Genomic DNA, 25,855 nt, shown 5'->3' on the forward strand with positions numbered 1-25,855 from the left:
CTGAAAGAGCAATTTGCAGGCAGGCCTTGGGGGTTTTGTGCATTACCAGGTGGAGCTCCCCCCCTTCCAAAAGAGGTGGCAAAAGATTGGGACCCCATTTTTCTGTATACCCGAGAGATCACCCATTCAACCAACAGCATCGCTCCTCACACTCCACAGGAGCTGCTTAACTCTTTGCAGCTGTGTTCAGCACAGATACGCAAGCAGATCTAGGGGGCCCGTGGCCTTCTGGAGGTCAGTGAGCTCCATCCTCCTATTGGCCCCAAACTGGATGACTGGTATAAAGGGGGAGATGCGAGATACAGTCCTTCAGGTGTTGTTGGAGTACAAGATCCCTAAGTCCAGAGCATGGGAGTGGCTGGAGTGGGCCGCGTCTGCCCATTTCAAGCCCTGGTGGTAATTTAGGCTGTGTGCACACCATACATTTAAAGCATGACTCCCCCAAAGCATCTTGGGAACTATAGTTTACTCCTCACAGAACTACAATTCCCAACGCCCTTAAAGTGTGACTCCTGGGATTCTTTTTGAGGGGTGGGGATCATGTGCTTTAAATGTCTAGTATGCCAACAGCGTTAGTGCCTCTCTACTGAACTAGCCGCAACAGCGAGACCCAGCAGTCTGCCATCTCAAAGGCCCCTGCAAAATAGAACTCCTCCTCCTCCTCCTTGATCTGGTTAGGGCCATCCCCACCCCCTGTCACAGAAACACTTTGCACTTGCACAGCTTTCGCCAGAGCTTTTATTTGCATTTCAGAAACTGGATGCATGCAATAGGCTCTGCTAAAAAGAACCATCAAAAGGAAGGTGGGGGGGGGGGAGAGGAAGGAAGAGGTGGTGGTAGTGATTGCCGGCAAACACAAGGGAGCAGCAGGTCCACTAGGTGGCTGTGCAGGAAGGAGCTGACTAGGCAAAGGTGGAGCCGTTCCAACCCACGTTAGCGGCGTTCATGTCACAGTAGTTGATGTAGACCCTACAAAAGAAGCAAAACAGCAAAAATCAGCCCAAGAGAGCACCAGCGTTACACGTGGCTCCCACACCTGCCCAGGTAAGGCAGGGATGGGGAACGTGTACCTATTGAGATGCTAGGACTCAAGTGTGGCCACGAAGCAGGAGTAATGGGAGCTGGAGTTAAGCAAAACTTGTTCCCCCATCTTTGCTGGAGGAGAATCCTAACACTGCAAGAAATGTCTACAGTGGTGCCCCGCAAGACGAATGCCTCGCAAGATGGAAAACCCGCTAGACGAAAGGGTTTTCCGTTTTTGAGCTGCTTCGCAAGACGATTTTCCCTATGGGCTTGCTTTGCAAGACGAAAATGTCTTGCGAGTGTTCCGATTTTTTTTTTGCTTTCCACCCCCCTTTTTCTAAGCCGCTAATAGCCTTTTAGCCGCTAAGCCTTTAATAGCCGCTAAACCGCTAATAGCGCTAATCGGGTTGCTTCGCAAGACGAAAAAACCGCTAGACGAAAGAGACTCACGGAACGGATTAATTTCGTCTTGCGAGGCACCACTGTATTAGTTCCTGACAGTCTTGCTTCTCTTTCATCATGGGACCTCTGCACTGCTTTTGATGAACATAGGAAGCTGCTCGACGAGTCAGACCACTGGCTCCAGCTAGCTTATTAGTTTGGTGGGCAAGCAGTGGCTCTCCTGGGTTTCAGCAAGCAGTCTCTTTCAGCCTAACTTGGAGACGCTCCTGCATGCAAATGTTCTCCAGCTGAGCTACAGTCCACCTCCCTGTGATATTTTACTGCTATGGAGAACCTAATACAGTTGGGTGGTGCCTTGTACAGTGGTACCTTGGGTTACAGACGCTTCAGGTTACAGACTCCGCTAACCCAGAAATAGTACCTCGGGTTAAGAACTTTGCTTCAGGATGAGAACAGAAATCGTGCTCTGGCAGCACGGTTGCAGTGGGAGGCCCCATTAGCTAAAGTGGTACCTCAGGTTAAGAACAGTTTCAGGTTAAGAACGGACCTCCAGAACGAATTAAGTTCTTAATCCAACATACCACTGTACGCCTCTTTCTGGAAACTCCAGGAGCCAAGCTGGCGCCAAACGTATTGCTCTGTTTTCCTTTGGACCACATCAGCAAGGTCCTGTTGTCAGGGCAGCCCAAGACCTCAATACACACTTGCCCAGGCTTGTTCCCTGGGAGGTCACTTCTGTGCTGCTGACATGGTCCTTCCTGCTCTTTTGTGCTTTTTTAGAAATGTGGTTCCCAGACACGTGTTCAGCAGTGACCAGCCCCTGGGGTGCTTGGCTTTTAGCCTTCAGACAATAACACCTTGCATTTCAACAAAGATGCTCCCTTCCCAGCCAGCACGGCCTCTCGGCTTGCAGCTCACCTGTCTGCAGGTATGTGCAGGTGCTTGGTCAGCAGCTCACACAACAGCTTCGTGTAGGCCTTATTCTGCGGCCCGCCAATCTTGCCGATGCTGTGGAGGCTGCAGAGGGCACAGGGGTCAGAGGAGCCTCCGAAGGACATCATCTGGTCAGCCACGATGTGGATGGCGATGTACTGCGGAGGGAGGCAGCAAACGAAATACTTTTATGGCTGCGCCTGGCGGTTGAGGTTTTGGAGCAGGAATTGTTCATACAAATCTTTAAAGTTTTTTTTTTTTTTTAAGTGGCACCTAGCGGTGCGGCAATAAAACTGCTAACACGTTTGCAAAGCTAAAGCAGTTTACGGTATTGAAATGCCTGCCTCCAAGGGGGTTGGGCTGGATGGCCTTGGGGGGGATCTCTTCCAAATCTATAATTTTCCGAGTCTGCATGTGTTTGCGCGCGCCCACCCTTTCTGCAAACTCGCTTCTCCCGCTAACTGGGACTTCCTCCGCCCCAGAAATCTCTGCAAAGGGCCCTCCCTGGCCCAGATTCAGGCGCCCAACCCGGCTTCCCAGCCGCCTCGCTGCTGCCACCGGCAGATGAAGAGCTGGGCAGGCGGGACTCTCCCGGTTTGGAGATCAGATGTGGAAAGAAGCCCCTGAGCGCGCGCAGAGTGCCACTCCTTTCCAACCCCCTCTCACCTGGGCTGGCTTGCCGGTCGCCTTGGCTAGCTGCTGGGTGAGCTCTCCGAGGAGGCTCTCGGGCACGGCGTCCCGGCTCACGTTGGTGTTGACCACGAACATGGGCATCTTGGCTGCTTATGCGTCTTGCGGGCTGCAAACTGCGTGCAAGATGGGAGCTGCCTCCCCGCTTTGTAGGGCTGCGCCCGAGAGCGCGCCGGGAACTCCTCCCTCCCCCGCGCTCTTAAAGGGGCCGCAGCTGCAGCAGCCGGAGGGGGGGGGCAGCAAGTGCAGCCCTGAGCGAGTCCCCCCCCCCGGGGGGGGGATAGGGGCTGCCTAACGGGACCGAGCTTGGCTGGTGCTCCGTTTCTGGAGCTGCTGTGAAGGGCAGGGCGCGAGGATGCGGCTGGCGGAGTGCGGGGCAGGGTGGTGGCGTGGGGGTGGGGGGCGCCTGTGCCAGGCTGCACGTACCCAATGCCCGCCTGGGCGAGCCACGTGCTCGGTGCCCTCCAGGCGGGCTGGGCTGGGCGAGGCGGAGGGAGGCCCGGCGCTGCTTCCAGAGAGGAGCAATGGTTGCTGATCTGCTCTCTCTCCTTCACCTCGGTGGCTTTCGCGGTGATGCAGAATATGAAATCGACGGCAGAAGGCACTCCCCTTGCAATAGTGTGCCTGCACGTGGGATCTGCCACAGCCGTGTCCTTTCTTAGAATACAGTGGTACCTCGGGGTACATACACTTCAGGTTACAGACTCCCCTAACCCAGAAATATTACCTCGGGTTAAGAACTTTGCTTCAGGATGAGAACAGAAATCGTGCTCCGGCCGGGCAGCGGCAGCAGGAGGCCCCATTAACTAAAGTGGTGCTTCAGGTTAAGAACAGTTTCCGGTTAAGAACGGACCTCCGGAACTAATTAAGTACTTAACCCGAGGTACCACTGTAGTAGAGTTGGAAGGGATCCTGTGGATTCTAGTCCAATCCCCTGCAATGCAGGAATATGCAGTTTTCCCATACGGGTGTTGAACCTGTAAACTTGGCGTTATCAGCCCACACTCTTAACTAACTGAGCTATCCAGCATACATTGATCCTTTCCCTGTTTTGGGACACTTCATTCTGTCTGTCCCTCTCCTACCCTGTTTTCCCTTTCCAGCTGCCAGTCTGCATTTCCGGGCTGCTGAACCTCTTGAGACCACATTCATTTTTTGGGGGGGGGGGGTTGTTTGTTTGTTTTGTGGGGGGGGGGCTGTACTTCTGCAAACCTTGAGGTGCTCCTAGGCCTGCTGGTTACCCAGTGTGGTGTAGTGGTTAAGAGCGGTAGACTCGTAATCTGGTGAAGTGGGTTCGCTTCCCTGCTCCTCCACATGCAGCTGCTGGGTGACCTTGGGCCAGTCACACTTCTCTGAAGTCTCTCAGCCTCACTCACCTCACAGAGTGTTTGTTGTGGGGGAGGAAGGGAAAGGAGAATGTTAGCCGCTTTGAGACTCCTTCGGGTAGTGATAAAGCGGGATATCAAATCCAAACTCTTCTTCTTCCCTCTGGTGCACAAATGTTGCCATTTTCACGACCAGGGAGGGGGCGAGAATCGTAAACCGCACTGAAATCCAAAAAGGATGAAGGATAGGGTTAAAAAAGAAAGAAAAAGAACGACTCTGATTGGCAAATCATAGGGTATTCTAAACAGAAACCTGGAAATGGGCGTCAGACTTGCTTGTAGTACAGGAGACCAACTTTAAGGTGAAACACGTTTCCAAAATGCTGTATCATGGAGTCAGAGAATTGGGATCCCAAGGGTCATCTAATTCCAGCCCCCTACATTGTAGTAATGCCTTGCCCAACATGGGGCTCAAACCCACAGCCCTGAGATTAAGACGCTCATGTTCTACCGACTGAGCTATCTCAGCTGTATGGAGTACATTGCTCCCTCTTTCCCCACTCTCAATATTTACTGAATGATCCAACAGCCTGTTTAGGTAGGGGAGACCCCCCTCCCCCATCCAACTGCAAATACAAGATACCAAAAATCCCCGAAGGAATACGGTGCTTCATCAGGATAGTTAAAAATCAGCCCACCCCATACAAGTAAAGGTAAAGGGACCCCTGACCAGTTGCGGACAACTCTGCGGTTGCGGCGCTCATCTTGCTTTACTGGCCAAGGAAGCTGGCGTACAGCTTCTGGGTCATGTGGCCAGCATGACCAAGCCACTTCTGGCGAACCAGAGCAGCGCATGGAAACGCTGTTTACCTTTCTGCCGGAGTGGTACCTATTTATCTACTTGCACTTTGACGTGCTTTCGAACTGCTAGGTTGGCAGGAGCAGGGACCGAGCAACGGGAGCTCACCCCGTCATGGGGATTCGAACCGTCAACCTTCCGATCGGTTTAACCCACAGTGCCACCCATGTCCCCTACCCCATGCACGTACTGTGCCACAAAAACAGTAGCCAAGGAAGCAGCAGCACCCATCCTGTTTGGTACACGGTCTCCTGCTCTCGCTTACGAAGAAGGCCCTAGAGGTTTGGAGGAGGGAGGGGGATTCCAGGCATATTTTTATGTATCTCACAGGCTTCTGCTTTTGGATGAGGCAGATTGAAGGCGACACTCCACATTCTGTTTTAAAAATAATAATGGCACAGGGTAATCCTGATTTTCTGCATGAGAAAGCAAAACCCAAAGGAGAGTCTGATGTCAAAACCAACAAGCACCAAATCCACCAGGCATTGTGTTGTCTGGGTGAAGAATCTGCTACCCAACACCCACACTGTTCTCTTTGTTGTATCCTGATGGAATTCGACTTCAGATGAGAAATATGACCAGCTGATAAACAAAGCAACAACTTGCAATCAAATGGGTATGATTCAAAAGGAGACCCAAGTTGCAGGTTGCTATGCCAGGCCCATTGGGAGGGGTGGGGGGAATAAAAAAATAAACTGTAGGAGGTACCTTTCTCAATTAAAAGTGCACAAATAATTGAGCAAGCTTTCAACCTCCCCAGAGGTCTTCTGAAGATTAGATGTCCCTGGAATTGCAAGACCCCAACCTGCACTTTGAAGGAAGAGGCATTGTGCAGATGGGGAGAGATTCTATAGTGAATAAATGAATAGACTAATGTAAAAGGAGAAATGGATGGGGAGGGAAAAGGAAAAAATAACTCGGCCATCAGCTCTTAGGTCATGTAAAATATCTGACTAGCTTTGGGAACTGAGAGATCAGATCCTTTGGAGGAAGAGAGAAACACTTTGGGGGTGTATAATTAGTCCGTATACCTACAGAAAATGAGATTCTATGGGAGTGAGCAAGAAAGGTGTGGTCAATGGTGCTGTTTACTTTTTACAAGGGAGCGATAGTGAGAGATTGAGTTTATCTCCAACTGGATTTCCACCCACCTCTGGTTATCGCCTTCCCAGATGCCCCACCTACATTGTACAGGACCAAACCTGGCATCAGTTTCCGGCTGCATAAAGACCCTAAATATACAGGAGGGTGACCCTGCTGGCTGTGTGTCTGGGGTGGTCATTGAGCGGCTGATGGTTAGGTTCCGTGAGCTTCCTTGCTGGGAACAAGAGGGATGCGGGTGGCGCTATGGTCTAAACCACTGAGCCTCTTGGGCTTGCTGATCAGAAGGTTGGTGGTTTAAATTCCCTAGATGGAGTGAGCTTCCATTGCTCTGTCTTAGCTCCTGCCAACCTAGCAGTTCGAAAGCACGCCAGTGCAAGTAGATAAATAGGTACCACTGCGGTGGGAAGGTAAGCGACATTTCTGTGCGCTCTGGTTTCTGTCCCAGTGTTCAGTTGCACCAAAAGCGGTTTAGTCCTGCTGGCCACATGACCTGGAAAGCTGTGAACAAACGGCATCTCCCTAGGCCTGAAAGCGAGATGGGTGCCACAACTCCATAGACACCTTTGACAGGACTTAACCATCATGGGGTCCTTTACCTTTACCTTTTACTGGGAACAACCTTATTGCCAAGGTCTTTCTGACCGATCTAAGGTATTACCAGGGACTCTTATGCAGGAATGTCAGATAGGCATAGGGAGCCATGCATGCCTGATTTGGATAATAATAATAATAATAATAATAATAATAATAATAATAATTATTATTATTTATTTGTACCCAGCCCATCTGACTGGGTTGCCCCAGCCACTCTGGGTGGCTTCCAGCACATATAAAGACATAGTAAAACATTAAATCTGCCTTCAGATGCCTCCTAAAAGATATATAATGACTCATCTCCTTGACATCTGGTGGGAGGGCATTCCACAGGGTAGGTGCCACTACCAAGAAGGGCCTCTGCCTGGTGGAGGTAGGAAAGACACAACTTTATTCCCCTCCATTTGTTCCTGGGCATGCAATGCTTGCATTCAGCACCTCTTAAATTTGGTGCCAACACACTGAAGGCCCCGCTTGGATCGGCCATTTTCTGGAGTTCCCTCTGAGTCCAGCTGAAAGCGGAGCTTGGAGTCATCACCACTGAACAGCTAAGTCGCAACGTATGGTGAGCAATAGCATGATGCCATTTTTTTTTTTTGCCCCCAGCCTCTGGCGCTACAGAGAGTTCTAAGAAGCCTTTGCAGAAATAATCATTGTTTATTTCATTTATACCTCACTCTTATACACCTTCTGCATTCAAAGCAACATACAGCAGAAGTAAACATTGCAAAACCCAGAATCAAATATAGCCACAACTGTGGGGGTGCCAGATGACACTGAATGAGATAGGCCTCCTCCACAGAGAGTGCAAGGAGTGAGGAATCTATGGCTCTCCAGCCATGGTTGGACTCCAGATCCCAGCCAGCATGTCCAATGAGCAGGAATGACTACAGCTACAGTTTCCTCCCCACTACACTAAACCGTGGTTTGTTTAACAAACCATGGGTTAACAAGTCATCCGACAGAAAATTAAACAAGCTGTGGCCTCCTTCTCCAATATTTGACTTGTTTTTCAGTTGCTTTTGCCTTTTTGGTTTGGTGAGGTTTTTTTTGTCAAGGCTTCAAGCAAACCATGGTTAAAGACACGTTAGACATAACACCAAACCAAGGTTCATAAGCCAACAACAAACCATGGCTTCAGATTGCAATTTGTTGGGAGTAAACAAACCATAGATAACCTGTCTCTCATGGGAAACAGGATGTAAACTGGAAACAGGATGTAAACTGGTGAAATGTCCCATCTTGGCTGAAAGCCATGGGCAGGCTGTTGTTTTCTTTGCATGGGGCAGAGCTAGTGACTCTTCACCCTCCTCTCTCCTCTGCTCCAGAGCTGGAGATTCTGCAAATGGGGTGTCAGAGCCTGGTGCAGAAGATGGTTTCCTGAGGAACTTTATTTTCAGCAGGAAAAACTTGTTTCTTTCCATAATTCAGCTTATTAAACTCTGCTGTAATTTCCATGATAGATTTCCCTTTTGTTTCCGGGAGGAACAAGAAGATGAAAACGCCTGAGGCTGTAAGGATGCCCATGAAGATCAGGAAGCAGAAGGGGCCGAGATATTCCTGGAAAGAGAAGGGAAGGGAAAGGTTAAGGAAGCTTGCGTTGCGTTCTCAAAACCCTCCTTGCAAACACTTGGCCAGTGCAGAGATTCATACAGAGCAGGATCTCGTCCACAAAGCAGGTTCTCTGGCCCATACAGGACACCTGTAATTTTTGGGGGAAGTAAACACCCCGTTTTTCACTTTCAAGCAATTGCGTGCAAAATCACCCATGTCCTCATCATGGCCTTAAGTGTCCGATGTCCCGCGGCAGGGTTGATTGTGTGGGACTTGGCGGGTTGCCTGTGGCCCGTGGGCTGCCTACCACAATGAACGGAAAGATCATCCCGAGCAGGAAGAGACCCATCCAGTTGATGAACCCCACGATCACAAAGGCCGACGGGCGGAAGGTCTGGTTGAAGATCTCAACCATCACGGCAATGGTGGCTCCAGCTGGGGAAGGCAGAGAAAAGCTAAACAAACAAACAATGTGCAGCGGGCCCAATTCTTTGCAGCTGGTCTGCTTCAGACGTTATGCGGGGAGAAGAATCACAGAATCATAGAACTAGTCTAGTGCAACCCTTTGCAGTACACAAATCTTTCCCCCGATGTGGCGTTCTAACCCCAAACCCTGAGATTACGAGCCTCATGCTCTACCAACTGAGATGTCCGCTTGGAGACCTCACTGTGCCTGCAACCTCACCCACCCCGACCAGGCCCTCTGGGGGTGGATGAGTGGCTGCTTTGCCAAAGGCCAGTGTGGGCTGGGTGCCACCAACCGCCTCTGCACCACCCACTCAGCACCCACAGGTGTCAGGATTGGCAGAGACCTGACCAGATGCCTGGACATGCCTCATCCCAACCTCTCAACAGCAGGTGCTGAGTTGGAAGGATTTGGCCCAGTAGGAGATGGACGTTCCCACACCTGCATATGGATCTGGGCCTGGTTGGACACGCCCCAGTAAGAAAAAAAGGTAAGTCCAGTCAAAGGCGACTATGGGGTGCAGCGCTCATCTCTGCTTTCAGGCCAAGAGAGCTGGCGTTTGTCCACAGACAGCTTTCCGGGTCATGTGGCCAGCAGGACTAAACCACTTCTGGTGCAATAGGGCACTGTGATAGAAAGCAGAGCGCACGGAAACGCCGTTTACCTTCCCGCCGCAGCGGTACCTGTTTATCTACTTGCACTGGTGTGCTTTCAAACTGCTAGGTTGGCAGGAGCTGGGACAGAGCAATGGGAGCTCGCTCAGTTGCGGGGATTCGAACCGCCAACCTTCCGATCGGCAAGCCCAAGAGGCTCAGTGGTTTAGACCACAGCCCCACCCGCTGTCCCACAAACATCCAGTGCACACCGCAGTACAGAAGTGGCAAGGCCATGCGTGTGGACCATGCATTTGCGAGCCTTGCTCCCTTCCCTCCTTGCCTGCCAGGCTCCCCCAGGCTCCATCCATCGCCCTCCTAGCAGGCTGCTTGCGTCCCTTCCTGGACGGGGCTGCCAGGGACCTTTCCCCCACCCTCGCCCCCGGAGGTACTCACAAGGCCCAATCCCATAGAAGAGCACAAAGAGGAAGATGAGGACCACACTGAAGTGGTGCATCCAGAAGAAACGGTGCTGGGAAGAGAAGAGAAGGGTCCTCTAAGCGGGAGTGGAAGGATCCAATGCTTCCTGTTGCAAAGGCAAGCAGAGGAGAATTGGGGGTGCCCAAGTGGGCTCCTGGGGGTGCCAGTCCCTTGAGGGCCAGGGACAGAGAGGGTTGTCTTAAGGAGGCTTCTGAACTGTGTCCATTATTATTATTATTATTATTATTATTATTATTATTATTATTTATATACCTATACCCGGGGGCTCTCTAGGTGGTTCACAGAATAAAATCAAGATATAAAACCACAAAATACATAATAAAAAAATAAAAACAACAACCCAATAGCCCCCCCCACAAAAAAACACATTTTAAAAGGGCATAGGATGTCAATCAGATCAACCAAAGGCCTGGTTTGAAAGAAACGTTTTTGCCTGGCGCCTAAAGGTGTACAATGAAGGCGCCAGGCGAACTTCCCTGGGGAGAGCTTTCCACAGATGGGGAGCCACTGCAGAGAAGGCCCCGTTCTCGTGTTGCCACCTTCCGGACCTCTCGAGGAGGAGGCACACGAATGAGGGCCTCAGAAGATGATCTCGGGGTCCGGGTAGGTTCATAAGGAAAGAGGCAGTCCTTGGGGTATTCCAGTCTTGAACCATTTAAGGTTTTATATGTCAAAAGCAGCACTTTGAATTGGGCCTGGAAACTAAATGGTAGCCAGTGCAGTTGTACCAGGATTGGTGTAATATGCTCAAACTGTCTTACTCCAGTGAGCAACATGGCTGCTGAATTCTGCACCCGCTGAAGTTTCCAAACCGTCTACAGAGGCAGCCCTATGTATAACACATGTGTTATGTACTAAGCTTGGATCCTAGAACAATAGGCAAGTAGGATCCTAGAATGCAACAACTGATTGGCCTGCAGGAGAAGACCAATCAGGCTCCAGGAGGGAAGCAGAACCAGCCAATCAGATGGGACTCATTGTGTAAATAATGTATATAAAAACCTGAGGTTTGGGGGCAAGCCAATCACTGTTTTACAAGCTGCAATAAAGAGCATGAAATCACTCCAGGACTCCGAGTATATTTCAGCATGGCAGTAATCTAACCCAACAGCTCTTTTCCCTTTCACTCCACCACTGCCCCACATCACAGAGGACCCCCAACCGCCTTACCTGGAGCGAGAGGGTCAGGGTGAGCAAAGCCAGGACCAGGACCATCGCAGCGTAGCCCCCCCAGAGCAGAAGCTTCCGTCCAAAGCGCTCAATGAGGGAACTCTGGAAGGCAGCAAAAGGAGGGGAACCTCAGATGGCCTGCCAGGGGGACAGGGGCTGGGGAAATACATGAGGGGCTCTCCCCATTTTGGGAGCACCAGATGTGCCCCCCTCCCCTTGAACTTACGCACAGGATGGACGAGAGGCACTCACACATCCCCACGCCCAGAGCGATGTAGGGAACGAGCTCCTCTTCAAACCTGGCTGTGCGGAAGACTTCAAAGGAGTAGAAATAGATCTGGAAAAGGCAGGAGGAAGATGAGGAGACGTGGGGCTAGTTTGCAGGAGACGTTTTTGCCTGCAGAGCTCCATGTGTGCAGAGGCTCCCTGCCTGCCCCCGTTCCCTTCTGTTAGAAGGCAGGTGGCCTGCGGTACACACAGCACGGACACCTCCCTGCCTACCACAGAATCATAGAAACTGCAGAGTTGGGAAGGAACCCAAGGTTCATGTCAGGGAACTGCCATCAGCTCAGAGGCGAGAGGTGGAAAGGCAGTTGTGTTATGGGGAACCTCCGAAAATCTTGTGAAGCAGTTCCTCCTCTGGCGAGGAGGAAAGCCCCACCTCCAGCGGAGAGGAGGTGGTGGGACCAGGGGATGCTAGGGAGAGCCTGAACACTGAGCCGGAGGGAAGTAGCCCTTTGCCAGCGCCCACTCTGCGCAGTAGGTTTCGGCGCAGGGAGGGCAGGAGAAGGCTGGGGGTCACGCGACTGTTATGCTGGGGAAGGTACAAGAACCGGCCACTCCCAGATTCTGCTAGCGACTGAGCCAGACATGAACTTGCGCTGTTCTTCACTGTAAATAGTCTGCACTAAGAATAAAGCCTGGAAAAGACAGGTCGGAGTCTTGCCTGTTTGCTCTCAAGCAACCACACCATCACCTAACAGTTCATTTAGTCCAACCCCCTGCAATACAGGGACCACATACCCCTCTCTCCAGAGAACTGGCGTGGGGCTTTGGATATGGCCTTGTTGTTGTTGTTGTTTTCAGGCAACAGCTCCTAGGCACTCACATCCGCCCAAGATTTCTCTCATAGAATCATAGACTCCTAGAACTGGAGAGTCATCTAGTCCAGCCTCCTGCCAATGCAGGAATCTTTTGCCCAACGTGGCTCTCAAACCCATGACCTGAAATTAAAAGTCTCGCGCTCTACTGACTGAGCTATCAAGGAAGCCTCCAGCCAGAAGGATACAGATAATGCATAACCACTGCTGCTCGTGTGCAAATGACTCAAAGCAGGAGGCGGATGGGATCGAGGCCCCTCAAATCACTTGGCTGGCCTTTTGTTCTCTGCACCTTGACTGGTGTGTGTGTGTGTATGTTGGAGGGGGACAGGGGCAACTTTTGCTCTGTCTCAGGCGGCAAAATATATTGGGCCCACCCTGCGTGAGCTGACCTGTCTGCTGAGTCTGCAGACACAGGGTGGATCGACACTTGTGGTTTATAACGTTAGGAAAGGGTTAAGAAAACGCTTCAAAATGTAAGGGTCATATTAAAGGCAAAGGGATCCCTGACCATTAGGTCCAGTTGAGGATGACTCTGGGGTTGCGGCGCTCATCTCGCTTTACTGGCCAAGGGAGCCGGCATACAGCTTCCAGGTCATGTGGCCAGCATGACTAAGCCGCTTCTGCCGAACCAGAGCAGCGCACCTTCCCACCGGAGCGGTACCTATTTTTCTACTTGCACTTTGATGTGCTTTCGAACTGCTAGGTTGGCAGGAGCAGGGACTGAGCAACGGGAGCTCACCCCGTCGCGGGGATTCAAACCGCCAACCTTCTGGTTGGCAAGTCCTAAGCTCTGTGGTTTAACCCACAGTGCCACCCACGTCCCTTAAGGGTCATCTTAGTCATGCGTTATTAAAATGTGACAGCAGAGGGTACTGCAGAGCTACTAACTACGGTATATTAAACCAGGTGGACCTTTTGGAAAAGAAACTGCCATTTTAGAACAGTATTTCTAATATTTTTCTAATTACATTTTACAGGTGAGTGTTAGATCCAGCCACAGACTGGCCATGGCTGGGTTGGCCCGCAGCAACCCTTCTGCTCCCCACCAGGGAGCAAGTAGACTCTCTTTTGCTTGTGCCTGTGGTTCTCCAGATGTCCCTGGACTACAAGTCCCATCATCCTTGTCCTGCTGGGTGCAGAGGCTGATGGGAGTTGGAGTCCAGCAGCACCTGGAGAAGAGCCACCATAGCTGTTCCCTGTTGTAAAGTCTGCTTGATCCAAAAGGCTGTGTGACTCCCCTGGAAGCCTCCGCGTCCCCCAGGAAGCAAAGACTCAACTGCGTTGATGCCGCAGAGCTGCAAGGTGGTCATGACTGTGATCATCACGTAGAGCTGCCAGCGGAAGGAGCGGGCCTTCATCAGCTCCAGGACGCGCAGGCTCTTGGTGGTGGCCACGGCGGACTTCTCCTTCTTGAGGTCCTCAATCTCCGCTTGGTGGTCACCTTCACCCCAGAGCTGCTTGATGGCTGCGGTACGGAAGGAAGGAAGGAAGGAAGAATAGGCCTGGCTCCACCCAAAGTGTCCCTTGGATCAGCTCAAGGGGCAGATCAACCCATGACTGCCAGGGCAGCTCTCTACCAGCTCCACCTGGTACGCAGGATGAGACCCTACCTGCCTGCAGACTGTCTCGCCAGAGTGGTGCATGTTCTAGTTATCTCCCGCTTGGACTACTGCAATGCACTCTACGTGGGGCTACCTTTGAAGGTGACCCGGAAACTACAACTAATCCAGAATGCGGCACCTAGACTGGTGACTGGGAGTGGCCGCCGAGACCATATAACACTGGTCCTGAATGACCTACATTGGCTCCCAGTACGTTTCTGAGTACAATTCAAAGTGTTGGTGCTGACCTTTAGAGCCTTAAATGGCCTTGGCCCAGTAGACCTGAAGGAGCATCTCCACCCCCATCGTTCAGTCTCTTGCCTTCTGTTCTGCTCAGTTCACTATGTCGCAATTGCAGTGCCCTGCAGCGCCCCTTAGACTAGATGCCCAGTGCGCCAGAACCAGTCGTGCTGCTCTAAATCCACCTCTGGCATTTGCGAGCCCTGCTTAAAGTCATGGGCAACCCTGGAGCCAGCCTGTCTCAGCCCTGCTGCTGCCAGGCAGCCAGCTTGCCTGCCTGATCTGTCCGGATGGCATGGGACTCCTACCTTTCATGAAGGCTTCTTCATTGCCCTTCTGGATCAGAAGGTAGGATGGGGAGTCGGGGAAGCAAGGGAGGGTCAGTAGCTGGACCACTGCAGTGAGCCCACTGGAAGCCAGTAGCAAAGGCCACAAGAAGTCACTGCCCAACATTTCCCTGCAGAGAAGAGAAGGAGGAAGTCAGGGGGCAATGGAGTACAATGGTTGTTTTTTTTTGTAAGGGAATAGTTAGGGCCAGAGGCACCAGCTTGCGAGGGCGCATATTGCCTTGCCTCCCTAAGCTGGGCAGGAGCATTCTGGGTTGGGGGAAGAAGGTGCCAGGCCTCTGACAGGATGCTGGCACCCTCCTGCTCTGGTCAGACCTCACCTGGAGTACTGTGTCCAGTTCTGGGCACCACAATTCAAGAAGGACACTGACAAACTGGAACATGTCCAGAGGAGGGCAACCAAAATGGTCAAAGGCCTGGAAACGATGCCTTATGAGGAACAGCTAAGGGAGCTGGGCATGTTTAGCCTGGAGAAGAGGAGGTTAAGGGGTGATATGATAGCCAAATATATAAAAGGATGTCACATAGAGGAGGGAGAAAGGTTGTTTTCTGCTGCTCCAGAGAAGCGGGCACGGAGCAATGGATCCAAACTACAAGAAAGAAGATTCCACCTAAACATTAGGAAGAACTTCCTGACAGTAAGAGCTGTTTGACAGTGGAATTTGCTGCCAAGGAGTGTGGTGGAGTCTCCTTTTTTGGAGGTCTTTAAGCAGAGGCTTGACAACCATATGTCAGGAGTGCTCTGATGGTGTTTCCTGCTTGGCAGGGGGTTGGACTCGATGGCCCTTGTGGTCTCTTCCAACTCTATGATTCTATGATTCCTGCCTCCTTCCCAAAGCCAAGTGAGCTTTGGGAAGATGGTGGAAGGGCTCTTGGACCAATCGGAGCATCACTCCTCCCTTCTTAAGCCAGGCAGAAGTTTCCCGTGCTTTGGGAAGGAGGTGCCAGGGGAACATTTAGAGGACTAGCCTAGTCCCTGTAGTCCACTGACCTCACGCCACTGCAGAGGGGTGTCATCATCACAAGACAGCCCCCCCCAACAGGAGCACAGGCCCCCGGTCCCTCCTCCGAAACCCACACATTCTTTTGAGCAGCCCAGAATTCAAAGTCCCAAACCCAAAGCATGCAGCTTTGGAAACCAAGGTTCTAAGTTAAGTTCATGTGATTTTTATTCAACACAATCCAAGTCCCAAAGGCTTTCAGCCACACTGTTCTCAAGCATCTTTCAGGCAGCACAGAGGAGGAGCTGCACTTACCCCAAACCCATCACTTGTCCCGAGACTTTCCCGAGGGTCAAGAAAACAGCCACCGTGGCATTTGTAAATCCGCGCAGCTTCTTTGGAGAGATCTCTCCCACGTATTGAGGGTGTATGTTGAAGGAAAACCCTTGGGAAAGAGTGGGGGGCATGATAGAGAAACACAGTGAAGAAACCTGCAAAACCACCCGGTTTCACTGTCTCCAGGTTCAAGGTCAACTCAAACGAATTATTATTGGCAGCTGTTGCATCTGACAGGCATGTAGCCGGGTCATGTCTTAGCAGGTCTGCAACCTGCTCCCTGCTCCACAGCCCAGCCCAAGTGCCCTGAAGCTCATCCATCTAGGTTTCCAGGGTCAACCACCCTCGGTTGAGTTCTGCCAAATGGACCAGGTTAAGCTAAAGAGGGGACGCGGGTGGCGCTGTGGGTTAAACCACTGAGCCTAGGGCTTGCCGATCAGAAGGTCGGCGGTTCAAATCCCTGCGACGGGGTGAGCTCCCATTGCTCGGTCCCTGCTCCTGCCAACCTAGCAGTTCGAAAGCACGTCCAAGTGCAAGTAGATAAATAGGTACCGCTCTGGCGGGAAGGTAAACGGCGTTTCCGTGCGCTGCTCTGGTTTGCCAGAAGCGGCTTAGTCATGCTGGCCACATGACCCGGAAGCTGTACACCGGCTCCCTCGGCCAATAAAGCGAGATGAGTGCCGCAACCCCAGAGTCAGTCACTACTGGACCTAATGGTCAGGGGTCCCTTTACCTTTAAGCTAAAGGAGACTGCAAAAATTGGGGAAGGCTGGGCAGGATTCTCTGCCTGCACAAACAATGCACCTTGACTTATAGCATCTCCAAAGGAACCAGCCCCTGCATCTCCCTCCTGCCACTGGAATTTCTGATAAGAAATGCTTTAAAGACCCATTTAAAAGACCAACGTAGTACAGTGGTACCTGGGTTCTCAAACATCGAAAACCCGGAAGTAAGTGTTCCGGTTTTTGAACATTTTTCGGAAGCCGAATGTCCAATGTAGCTGTCGGCTATTGTTTCTGGGGCGCCTGTATCAATCAGAAGCTGTGCCTTGGTTTTCAGACATTTTGGAAGTCAAATGGAATTCCAGAACAGATTAAGTGTGGCGCTTTTGTTTTTCCTATTTATTTTGTGTTTTTGTTTTTGAGGCTTTTTTGGTTAATTTGTTTTTGTGACTGTGTGGAACCCAGTTCAGCTATTGATTGATTGACTGATTGATTGATTGTGTGACTGCGGAAATGGATAAAAGCCTCCCAACCAAACAATGACTATCATCAGTGCAGGTAATCATTTTTTTAAAAAAAACTTTTATCATCTACAATATTGTCTTATTTATTTTATAGTACAGCGCATTGATTATTGCTTTCATTTTATGGATCAGTGGTCTCGTTAGATAGTAAAATTCATGTTAAATTGCTGCTTTAGGTGTTGTTTTTAAAAGTTTGGAATGGATGAATTCGTTTTGCATTACGTTCTATGGGAAAGCACACCTTGGTTTTGGAACGCTTTGGTTTTGGAACGGACTTCTGGAAGGGATTAAGTTTGAGAACCAAGGTACCACTCTGATTTAAAAAGAAGATGAGACTGATGAAGGAACGAAAACAAAATGCCCCCGGAAGGTTGTGGCGACTTTGCTGCAAGTGCCAGGATGCTTCCTTCATACCAATGCCGACTCCGTAGAGAAAGCGCCCCAGGAGGATCATCTCGAAGGACCCGGCCATCTTGCTGAAACCCATGAGCGACGCAGCCGCTAGCATGATCAAGTTGGTGAACATCTGGCATTTCTTTCTGTAATGGAAGGCGGAATCAAGGTGAGAAAGGCAGGCAGACACAGGGACCTTAGAGCAGGCGTAGGCAAACTCAGCCCGTCAGATGTTTTGAGACTACAATTCCCATCATCCCTAACCACTGGTCCTGTTAGCTAGGGATGATGGGAGTTGTAGTCCCAAAACATCTGATGGGCTGAGTTTGCCTATGCCTTCCTTAGAGCAACAGCTCAACTGCTCCCGCCAACAACAAAGGGACTTGGACTTACCTCATGGCCTGATTTGCACCTGGGATACAGGTGACTCTCAGGTGGGGGGCAAACACCTTGTGCTTATTGTTCGCCCCCCTGGGAAAAATGGGAAAGGAGGTATCCAATTGAATGCACAGAGCTGCGCAGGAAAAAGCGGTTTTCTGCTGCTCCAGCACTGATTAAATACCAGTACTTTAATAGTGTGAAAGAGAGCAGAAGAACCTCAGCGCCAAACTGGATCCACTCTTGTCTGCGAGACGCCTCTGCAGCGGCGTAGCGTGAGTTGTCAGCACCCGGGGCAACGCAAGTAATTTGCACCCCCTAACCCGGGGCAAGGCACGTAATTTGCGCCCCCCCTACCCCCTAACCTGCGAGTTGCCGCTGGTGCTGCTGCCCAAACGACGCCGCTTGCCCGGAGGAGGAGGGGGGCAGAGAGGCGAGGAAAATGCAACGGCCCAGCAGCTGCAGCAGCAGCGGCGGAGGCGGGGCTGTGAGGAGGGGCTGCCTGGCGCGTCCTCCGCGGCGAGCGCTGAGAGCCGCTGCCTGCCAGGCGCCTTCAGCCCGGACGCGCGCACAGCTCGTCGGTTCCGCGAGACATGCGGCTCTGCTACAGCCTGCGCCCGAGGCTCTTCGGCGACTCCGGAGGCAGCGAGCGCGCCCCCCCAGATGTTGCGCCCGGTGCGGCCTGCCCCCCTTGCACCCCCCACGCTACGCCACTGCGCCTCTGGACCCGACAAAGATAGCACCAGGTTTTTCAATTATAAAACTGACGCCACACGAAGCTACCTCGGAGCTATAGATTATTAAAATTAAACGTGGAGGTAGCTGGAAAATATAATTTTAGGCATGCACGGTTACAAAGAAAGATGTTTAAAGAGAAAGGGGGTAAATCACCATGTGGTGATTTACAAAAGTTGCGACCAGAAGCCTTGCGACGAATACAGGATAGAGAGAAACAGCATATTAAAGAGCACAGAGTACCACCTCTGAGATTTTGATACGAAAAGAAAAGGAGAGAGAGGAGAGGAACGAGAGGCTGGAACGCGAAAGGAAAGATGAGGGGGTTTGCTATATATGATTTTATTTTGGAGTTGTCTGTTGTAAAGAATGCACATTATTGTGAATAAAACAATAAAGAAACAAAGTAGTAGTAGAAGAATATATGTATTATGAAACTATTGTATCTTTTTGTAATGTGTTTTTTAAAAAACTGTTGACTGTTTTCTTTTTGGAATCAATAAAGCGCGCGCACACACGCGCACACACACACACACACACACACACACACACACACACACACAGTGTGTGTATATGAAGTTATGAGACTTCCGTTGAAATCTACAATTTGATGCAGTGAATAGTATACCTTATTTATTCAAAAGTACAGCTGGTTACGTCTTGTGTGTTTATTGAGTACAGTGACAACAGGAAATGTGTGCTTGTTTTGCTTTTTCTAGGACTGAGAATAAGAGGCATCTCTTTGACTCAGACCGTCCCGCACCAACTTCCAGGGCATTGGCCTGGTGGGCTTGAACCCTATGCCATAGATTTAGATGTGCATGGAAGCCACCAATAGCCTTAGGGAAAGACTTACTTCCGATATTTTGTGGTCAGGTACCCACAGCAGACGCTTCCCAAAAGCCCCCCTATGCCGTAGATGGAAACGATGAAGGACCACAGCAAGAGGATGGTCTCTTGCGGGAGAGGGGAGCCATGCCGCTCCAGCCAGGTCTCGTTGATGAATTTTTTGATGTACTGCAAGCAAGCAAACAAAAAAATTCATTGTGCGTCTATTTCCTTTGGCTTACAACACGAACAATACGGGTCTCTTTTTGATGTTTTGTTGGGAGCCACCTAGAGTGGCTGGGGGCAACCCGGCCAGATGGGCAGCGTGTAAGTAATTCAACTACCGTATTTTTCGCCCTATAGGGCGCACTTTTTCCCCTCCAAAAATGAAGGGGAAATGTGTGCGCGTCCTATTGGGCGAATGCAGGCTTTCGCTGAAGCCTGGAGAGCGAGAGGGGTCGGTGCGCACCGACCCCTCTCGCTCTCCAGGCTTCAGGAAGCTCTGTGCAACCCTCGGGAGACCGGCTCCGAGGGTTGCGCAGAGCTGCCTGCAGTCCCGGGATCAGCGCAGCTCTGCGCGGCCACCGGGAGCAGGGCGCTAAGTCCCGCCCCGCTCCGGATGGCGGCGCAGAGCTGCCTGCAGTCCCGGGATCAGCGCACTTCTCCCCATCGCCAGCCCCACAAGCTCGGGGGACAGCGGGGAGGCAGAGCGTGCCTTCCCACTGTTCCCCGACCTGGTTCTTCCAGCCCCGCACCTGGGGGGGAAATATTTTTTTCCTTCTTTATTTCCCCCCCAAAAAACTAGGTACGTCCTATGGGCCGGAGCGTCCTATGGGGCGCAAAATACGGTAAATAACCTCGAGATGTGCAACAATTCAATTCAAAACGTAACATCGTGCTGCCATTCAGTGAACAAGGAATGCCGCTGATGATGTCACTCAGTCCAAGGTTCCCCTCTTGCAGCCTTGACAGTTCCAACCTAAGGAATGCAGGACAGTTGTGGTTTTTTTGGCTTACCAAGGAGGGGTAGTTGATCACAGAAATGTGAAACCCATATGGGAAGCTGCCACCTATGCCCAGAACAAAGATCATCTGGAACAACCCACGATATTGAATCTGTAAAGACAAAGCAAATCCAGAAGGCAATCTCCTGGTGCCCCACAGTGGGGAAAATACACAGTAGTTCTCAGAAAAATTCTACAGAATTGGCAAATGAACAAAGCTGAATGTTCAAATGCTGGAATTTACCACGAGTATTTTCATATTTTTTTTTATTAAATGGATTTGGTAATTAATTCTATAGTGCAGGGGTACCTCGGGTTACATACGCTTCAGGTTACAGACTCCGCTAACCCAGAAATAGTGCCTCAGGTTAAGAACTTTGCTTCAGGATAAGAACAGAAATCAGGCAGCAACAGGAGGCCCCATTAGCTAAAGTGGTGCTTCAGGTTAAGAACAGTTTCAGGTTAAGAACGGACCTCCGGAACGAATTAAGTACTTAACCTGAGGTACCACTGCACATGATGAATAGCTGGCCAGTAATGACAGATTGTCTATGATGATATGAAAAGTTTCATAATTCTTGACCTGGCTTCCCTCAGACCCCTGAGGCGTGTTAACAAGGGACCCCAATGACCTCCTTATATATTTTTTTCTTCTGATATCTGCTGCCCTCTAATGGTAAGATGCAGGCCCTATTTGGGATGAAAGGAACTGGCCAGATATTTTCCTTTGAAAAAGGAAGGACAATGAAGGGGGTCTGCTGCCATGGCCAGCAGAAAACAGGCCTATTGCTCTGCCTCAGCCAGAAGGAAGCCACCCACCTTCCCCAAAAGCAGCACATCCATCTTCTACCACTTGCACCCAGCCTCATCGGAGAGAAAAAAAATAATTTCGTGCAGGTAAAGGGAAAGGGACCCCTGCCCATTAGGTCCAGTCGTGACCGACTCTGGGGTTGCGGCGCTCATCTCGCTTTACTGACCGAGGGAGCCGGCGTACAGCTTCCGGGTCCTGTGGCCAGCATGACTAAGCCGCTTCTGGCGAACCAAAGCAGCGCACGGAAACGCCGTTTACCTTCCCGCTGGAGCGGTACCTATTTATCTACTTGCACTTTGAGGTGCTTTCGAACTGCTAGGTTGGCAGGAGCAGGGACTGAGCAACGGGAGCTCACCCCGTTGCGGGGATTCGAACCGCCGACCTTCTGATCGGCAAGTCCTAGGCTCTGTGGTTTAACCCACAGCGCCACCCGCGTTCGTGCAGGTAGGATTTCTCAAAACTTGGAGACATGAGCTGGGGGCTCCAGGTCAGGTACTGCCCCCCCCCCGACTGCAATCTCTCTGCAACAGAGGCCTAAATGGTGACAAGAGGCCTGGGGAGCGGAGGACCTGAAATCACCACGGCAACTGCAGCATCACCAATTGAGGCAAAGGACCACCCTGACTATACAAGGCAGGCAGGACACACGGGGGGGGGGGGAGCTGTGGGTCAGAAAGTAAGGGCAGGAGGCGTCACACCATCCAAGGGGAGAAAACATATCCAGTACCCTGTTCCCATAGGATGCCATGGCTGCCGTGACGGTCCAGTGCGACGCAACTCATGGGTCAGATTCTAGATGCTGCCGCTACAAAGACCCCCACAGCCAAATCCTCAAGTGGGTCTCACACTAAGGTTACCAAACATCCCCGTTTCCTGGGGACAGTCCCGGATTTACAAATCAGTCCGCATACAAAATCCATTGAAGTTGAAAAGTGTCCCCGGATTCATTGAAAAAAATCTGGTAACCTTATCTCACACAGAGCGCTGCTCCCCGTTACTGCTGCCCCACCCTTCCTTGCCAAGGGCAAACATTTTGCATTGCTAGTCAGACCATACTCCAAAATGCTCATATTTGAGTGGCTTTTTAAAACATGAATTCTGTTATTTGCTTGATCGATCAATATTTATGGTTTCGATTTTTGCTCTATGAGTAACTTTTGAGGATTTTTAAAAAAATGTAAAATAGCTATGGCTTATGAAGAAGGAGGTACTCACCAGGTTAGAGAAGAAGCTCCCCATCTCCGATTCAAAGACCCCCCACAGGTGTGGGGGGCGCTACCAATTGATCAAAATCCGGCTCTTTTCAACTGGATGCAATATGGGCTGCTTCTCAAACCTCTCTCTCTCTCTCTCTCTCTCTCTCTCTCTCTCTCTCTCGTCGCTATCTTGCCAAAACCATCAGCAGGCACCAATTACTCGAAGTTAAAAATTACTATGCAGGTTTTCAATTAATGGATTAATTTTGTTTCCCGTGCAAAGTTTGGAACCGCAAAGCTAAATAGATCAACCAGCCGTGGGTGTCCATGACCAATTACATCCTCAAAAGGCAGTGAGCCCATGTGAACGCCCCCCAGACTTGGGGAAAGGGGCTTTGGCAGTTTGCCACCCTCAAATTGTATAAATTCAGTCGGGCTGCACTTCTGCCCAGGGAAAATTGCATTGCCGTGGTACCTTGGTTCTCAGACTTAATCTGTTCTGGAAGTCTGTTCCAAAACTAAAACGTTCCAAAACCAAGGCATGTTTTCCCATGGAAAGTAATGCAAAATGGATTAATCCGTTTCAGACTTTTAAAAGCGACCCCTAAAACAGCAGTTTAACATGAATTTTACTATCTAAAGAGACCATTGATCCATAAAATGAAAACAATATTCAACGTACTGCAGTCACACAATCAATCAATCAATCAATCAATAGCTGAACTCGGTTCCACACAGTCACAAAAACAAAAACAAAAAAGAGCCGCAAAAACAAAAACGCAAAATAAATAGCAAAAGCAGACAGACATCAGGGTAACACTCAAATCAGAAGCGGAACACTCAAAACGGAAGTGTAACACTCAAAATGGAGCACGTTCGGCTTCCGAAAAAAGTTTGCCAACTGGAACACTTACTTTCAGGTTTTCACTGTTTGGCTTCCAAGTTGTTTGAGCATCAAGGTGTTTGAGAACCAAGGTGTTTGAGAACCAAGGTGTTTGAGAACCAAGGTACCACTGTAGTTGTAAATGGACCATTGGTGCTCTGCTGCCAAATCCGGGGCTCAGCCACACTTCCCTTTTGTCCCAGGATTCCTAGTGATGGGTCTGAGAGGTTTCAGCTTTCCCCATAGCTTTTTCTGGGGAAACCTGCTGTTTACTGCCGAATCAGAACAAACATCCATCTGCAAACCCCCCCCCCCCATTTCTGTAATTTCGGAATGTCCTGGGGAAATTGGGACAGTTGCGGGGTATGACGTTGCAGGGCAAAAGAACCCCCCAGACCTGTGACTAGAAATCACAGGGCAAATGTCAGTGTGGATGAGGCTCAGCTGTAACATCCACACTTCCCCTGCCTGCAAATACTCAGTATACCTGAAGGAGCGTCTTCACCCCCATTGTTCAGCCCGGACGCCGGGGTCCACCTCCGAGGGCCTTCTGGCGGTTCCCTCACTGCGAGAAGGGCCTTCTCGGTAGTGGTACCCGCCCTGTGGAACACCCGTCTATCAGATGTCAAGGAAATAAACAACTCTCTGACTTTTAGAAGACATCTGAAGGCAGCCCTGTTTAGGGAAGTTTTTAATGTTTGGTGTTTTATTGTGTTTTTAATATTCTGTTGGGAGCCTCCCAGAGTGGTTGGGGAAACTCAGCCAGATGGGTGGGGTATAAATAATAATAGCAATTGTTGTTGTTGTTGTTGTTGTTATTTTGCCTGAAGCAGAACTTTGCATTAGGCTCTTTTGAAGTTATTTTCATTAGCTTCAGCCCAACAATCTCTATCGATCACCAGGTTGATTTGATTAGACTTCTCCAGAGACTCCAGCAAAACTGGTCTTTCACGGGGAGGGCCACCTTCTGTCCATCGATGGACTGTAAACACCACCCACTCCAACCCCTTGCTCAGGAAAGTAATATTAGTCCCTGTGGGAGGAGAGGGCCGGTCCTCTTATGGAGGGGTGGCTAGCTAAAAGACGAGGCAGCAGAGAGCAGAAATGAACGGACCGTTTGCCCAGCATAGTTGTGCCCCCCTAGGCTCTGCATTAGACTTATAAACTTGTTCATAAATGATCTGGAGCTGGTTTATTTGTTTGGTTGTTTATTTCCCCTTAAGAGTTCTCTAAATTGCTTTCTAGGACATTGTCCTTCCAAGCACAGTACAACCACTTCCGAAGCATGATAGAATAACAGTTACAACATATCACAAAAGTCAGGAAAACGGAGCAATGCATCTTTTAAAATATCCAGCTAATGAAATGGATCAGGATCTTTGCCAACCAGCTAGAAACCTGCAATAAAACCAACTGGCCCCAAACCAGTTTGAAACGGCAGCATAGTCACCTGCTTTCTGAATCCCACAGCTGAGCCAAAAGCAGCTTAGAGGAGGAGGAGCAGACTCCTAAGCCAGGGGCCATTCCTGGCAAGGCTCCGCCTGTCACGACTCTCAGTCTCACTGGTGTCAGTGATCGGTTTTTGTTCCGCTATTGTTCATAATTATGAATCTCTCCCCACACATTTTTGAGGCTTTGCTTCTAAGCAGGCACAAGGGCAGTTTGCCTCTGAAGGGAAAGCCAGTGTCTGGGGAGCACCAGAGGGCAAGGCAGATGGACTCAGGCCCTGGTTGCGGGCATCTAGACTAGGAGCAGGAAGCTGGGGCTAAGTGGGCTTGATTCACCTGCAGAGTTCTTCTGACCTCCTTATCCCCGAGAGCTCCATCATAGCTTGGTGCAGAGCACAGGGTCTCCTGCAAAGCTCGTTTCTGAGCCGAGAGCCTGCTTCTTCTTAAAATTGAGTTTATCAAACTCTTCTCGGATTTCGAGGATCGATTTCCCCTTGGTCTCCGGCAGGATGAAGTAAACAACGATTGCGGAAACGTAGAGAGTGCCCATGAAGATGAGGAAGCTGAACTGATGAATGCGTTCCTGGAGAGGGAGGGAGCGGGGAAACAGACACACCCCGACCCCACAGAATTATAAGGCAAGACTGGATCGGTTCCTTCCAGGGATACTTTGTGTTATGTACTGAAGTTCTCACCCTGGGCCAGCAGGGGGATACTGTAGATAGTTATGCAAATAAGGGATCGAAAGTGACGTTCAGTGATTGGATAGTTTTAGAAAGTTGCTACAGTTACGTTGTACTGGAGCTCTATATAAGCAGGCTGACTGAACCCTTCAATTCAGTTCTGTCCTGGCCTGTGAATAAACAAGAGCTGTTTGAAGAATCGCTGTGCTGCCTGATATGTTCACCCACAACTTAACACTTTGCTTCTTGTGTGACCTCCATACAGACACCTGCAGTTCCCAGCAGAGCAAGCCTTTGCAATGACAACTTCGCACCACCCTGTAAACCTCTTTCAGCAAATTGATGCAGCCCAGCGGCACGCTCCCTGCCACCTTCCCGCAGCGGAAGCAGGATACTGGGGCAGGGAGTGTGGGGGTCAGCTGGGATTGCTATGAGGAATTATGAAAATATGGAGCAAGCCATTGTGTC

General features: G+C 50.5%; 3 protein-coding genes across 3 annotated transcripts in view; all 3 read right to left on the reverse strand.

The window, feature by feature from the left end:
- Nucleotides 1–720: 720 nt before the first annotated feature.
- Nucleotides 721–3,206, reverse strand: MIF (macrophage migration inhibitory factor). The gene is made up of 3 exons (XM_082203724.1): nucleotides 3,025–3,206; nucleotides 2,344–2,516; nucleotides 721–969 (listed from the first exon to the last, which is right to left on the reverse strand). The coding sequence occupies exons 1-3, from the start codon at nucleotides 3,130–3,132 to the stop codon at nucleotides 903–905; spliced, it is 348 nt and encodes a 115-aa protein (XP_082059850.1). The 5' UTR covers nucleotides 3,133–3,206; the 3' UTR covers nucleotides 721–902.
- A 4,361-nt stretch (nucleotides 3,207–7,567) lies between these two features.
- LOC309521053 (solute carrier family 2, facilitated glucose transporter member 11-like) lies at nucleotides 7,568–21,610 on the reverse strand. Its single transcript, XM_082203314.1, has 11 exons — nucleotides 20,380–21,610; nucleotides 19,391–19,551; nucleotides 17,443–17,567; nucleotides 15,762–15,891; nucleotides 14,467–14,615; nucleotides 13,595–13,782; nucleotides 11,441–11,551; nucleotides 11,215–11,316; nucleotides 10,000–10,075; nucleotides 8,792–8,919; nucleotides 7,568–8,490 (listed from the first exon to the last, which is right to left on the reverse strand). Exons 1-11 carry the CDS (start codon nucleotides 20,452–20,454, stop codon nucleotides 8,284–8,286), a joined length of 1,452 nt encoding a protein of 483 aa, XP_082059440.1. The 5' UTR covers nucleotides 20,455–21,610; the 3' UTR covers nucleotides 7,568–8,283.
- A 2,837-nt stretch (nucleotides 21,611–24,447) lies between these two features.
- LOC309521683 (uncharacterized protein) overlaps nucleotides 24,448–25,855 on the reverse strand; it is a gene marked incomplete at its 5' end in the record, with an annotated part of 34,609 nt that continues 33,201 nt past the window's right edge. The window contains one exon of the mRNA XM_082204396.1: nucleotides 24,448–25,287. Coding sequence (XP_082060522.1) covers nucleotides 25,081–25,287 — 207 coding nt within the window. The 3' untranslated portion in view covers nucleotides 24,448–25,080. The remainder of the gene's footprint in view (nucleotides 25,288–25,855) is intronic.

Source organism: Podarcis vaucheri (genome assembly GCF_965113315.1).
Source record: "Podarcis vaucheri genome assembly, chromosome: 16".
Classification (NCBI taxonomy): domain Eukaryota; kingdom Metazoa; phylum Chordata; class Lepidosauria; order Squamata; family Lacertidae; genus Podarcis; species Podarcis vaucheri.

Bases quoted from the DNA above. Each gene is read 5' to 3' on its own strand.
- MIF (XM_082203724.1), bottom strand. From the start codon at position 3,132: ATGCCCATGTTCGTGGTCAACACCAACGTGAGCCGGGACGCCGTGCCC. The intron at 2,517-3,024 runs GTGAGAGGGGGT...CTCCCTCCGCAG, and splicing joins CGACCGGCAAGCCAGCCCAG to TACATCGCCATCCACATCGT. The intron at 970-2,343 runs GTGAGCTGCAAG...CTTCTTTTGTAG, and splicing joins CTGCACATACCTGCAGACAG to GGTCTACATCAACTACTGTG.
- LOC309521053 (XM_082203314.1), bottom strand. From the start codon at position 20,454: ATGATCTTTGTTCTGGGCATAGGTGGCAGCTTCCCATATGGGTTTCAC. The intron at 19,552-20,379 runs GTAAGCCAAAAA...GCTTGCTTGCAG, and splicing joins TGATCAACTACCCCTCCTTG to TACATCAAAAAATTCATCAA. The intron at 11,552-13,594 runs GTTGAGTCTTTG...TGCCTTTTCCAG, and splicing joins AGCTCTGCGGCATCAACGCA to ATCTATTTCTACTCCTTTGA.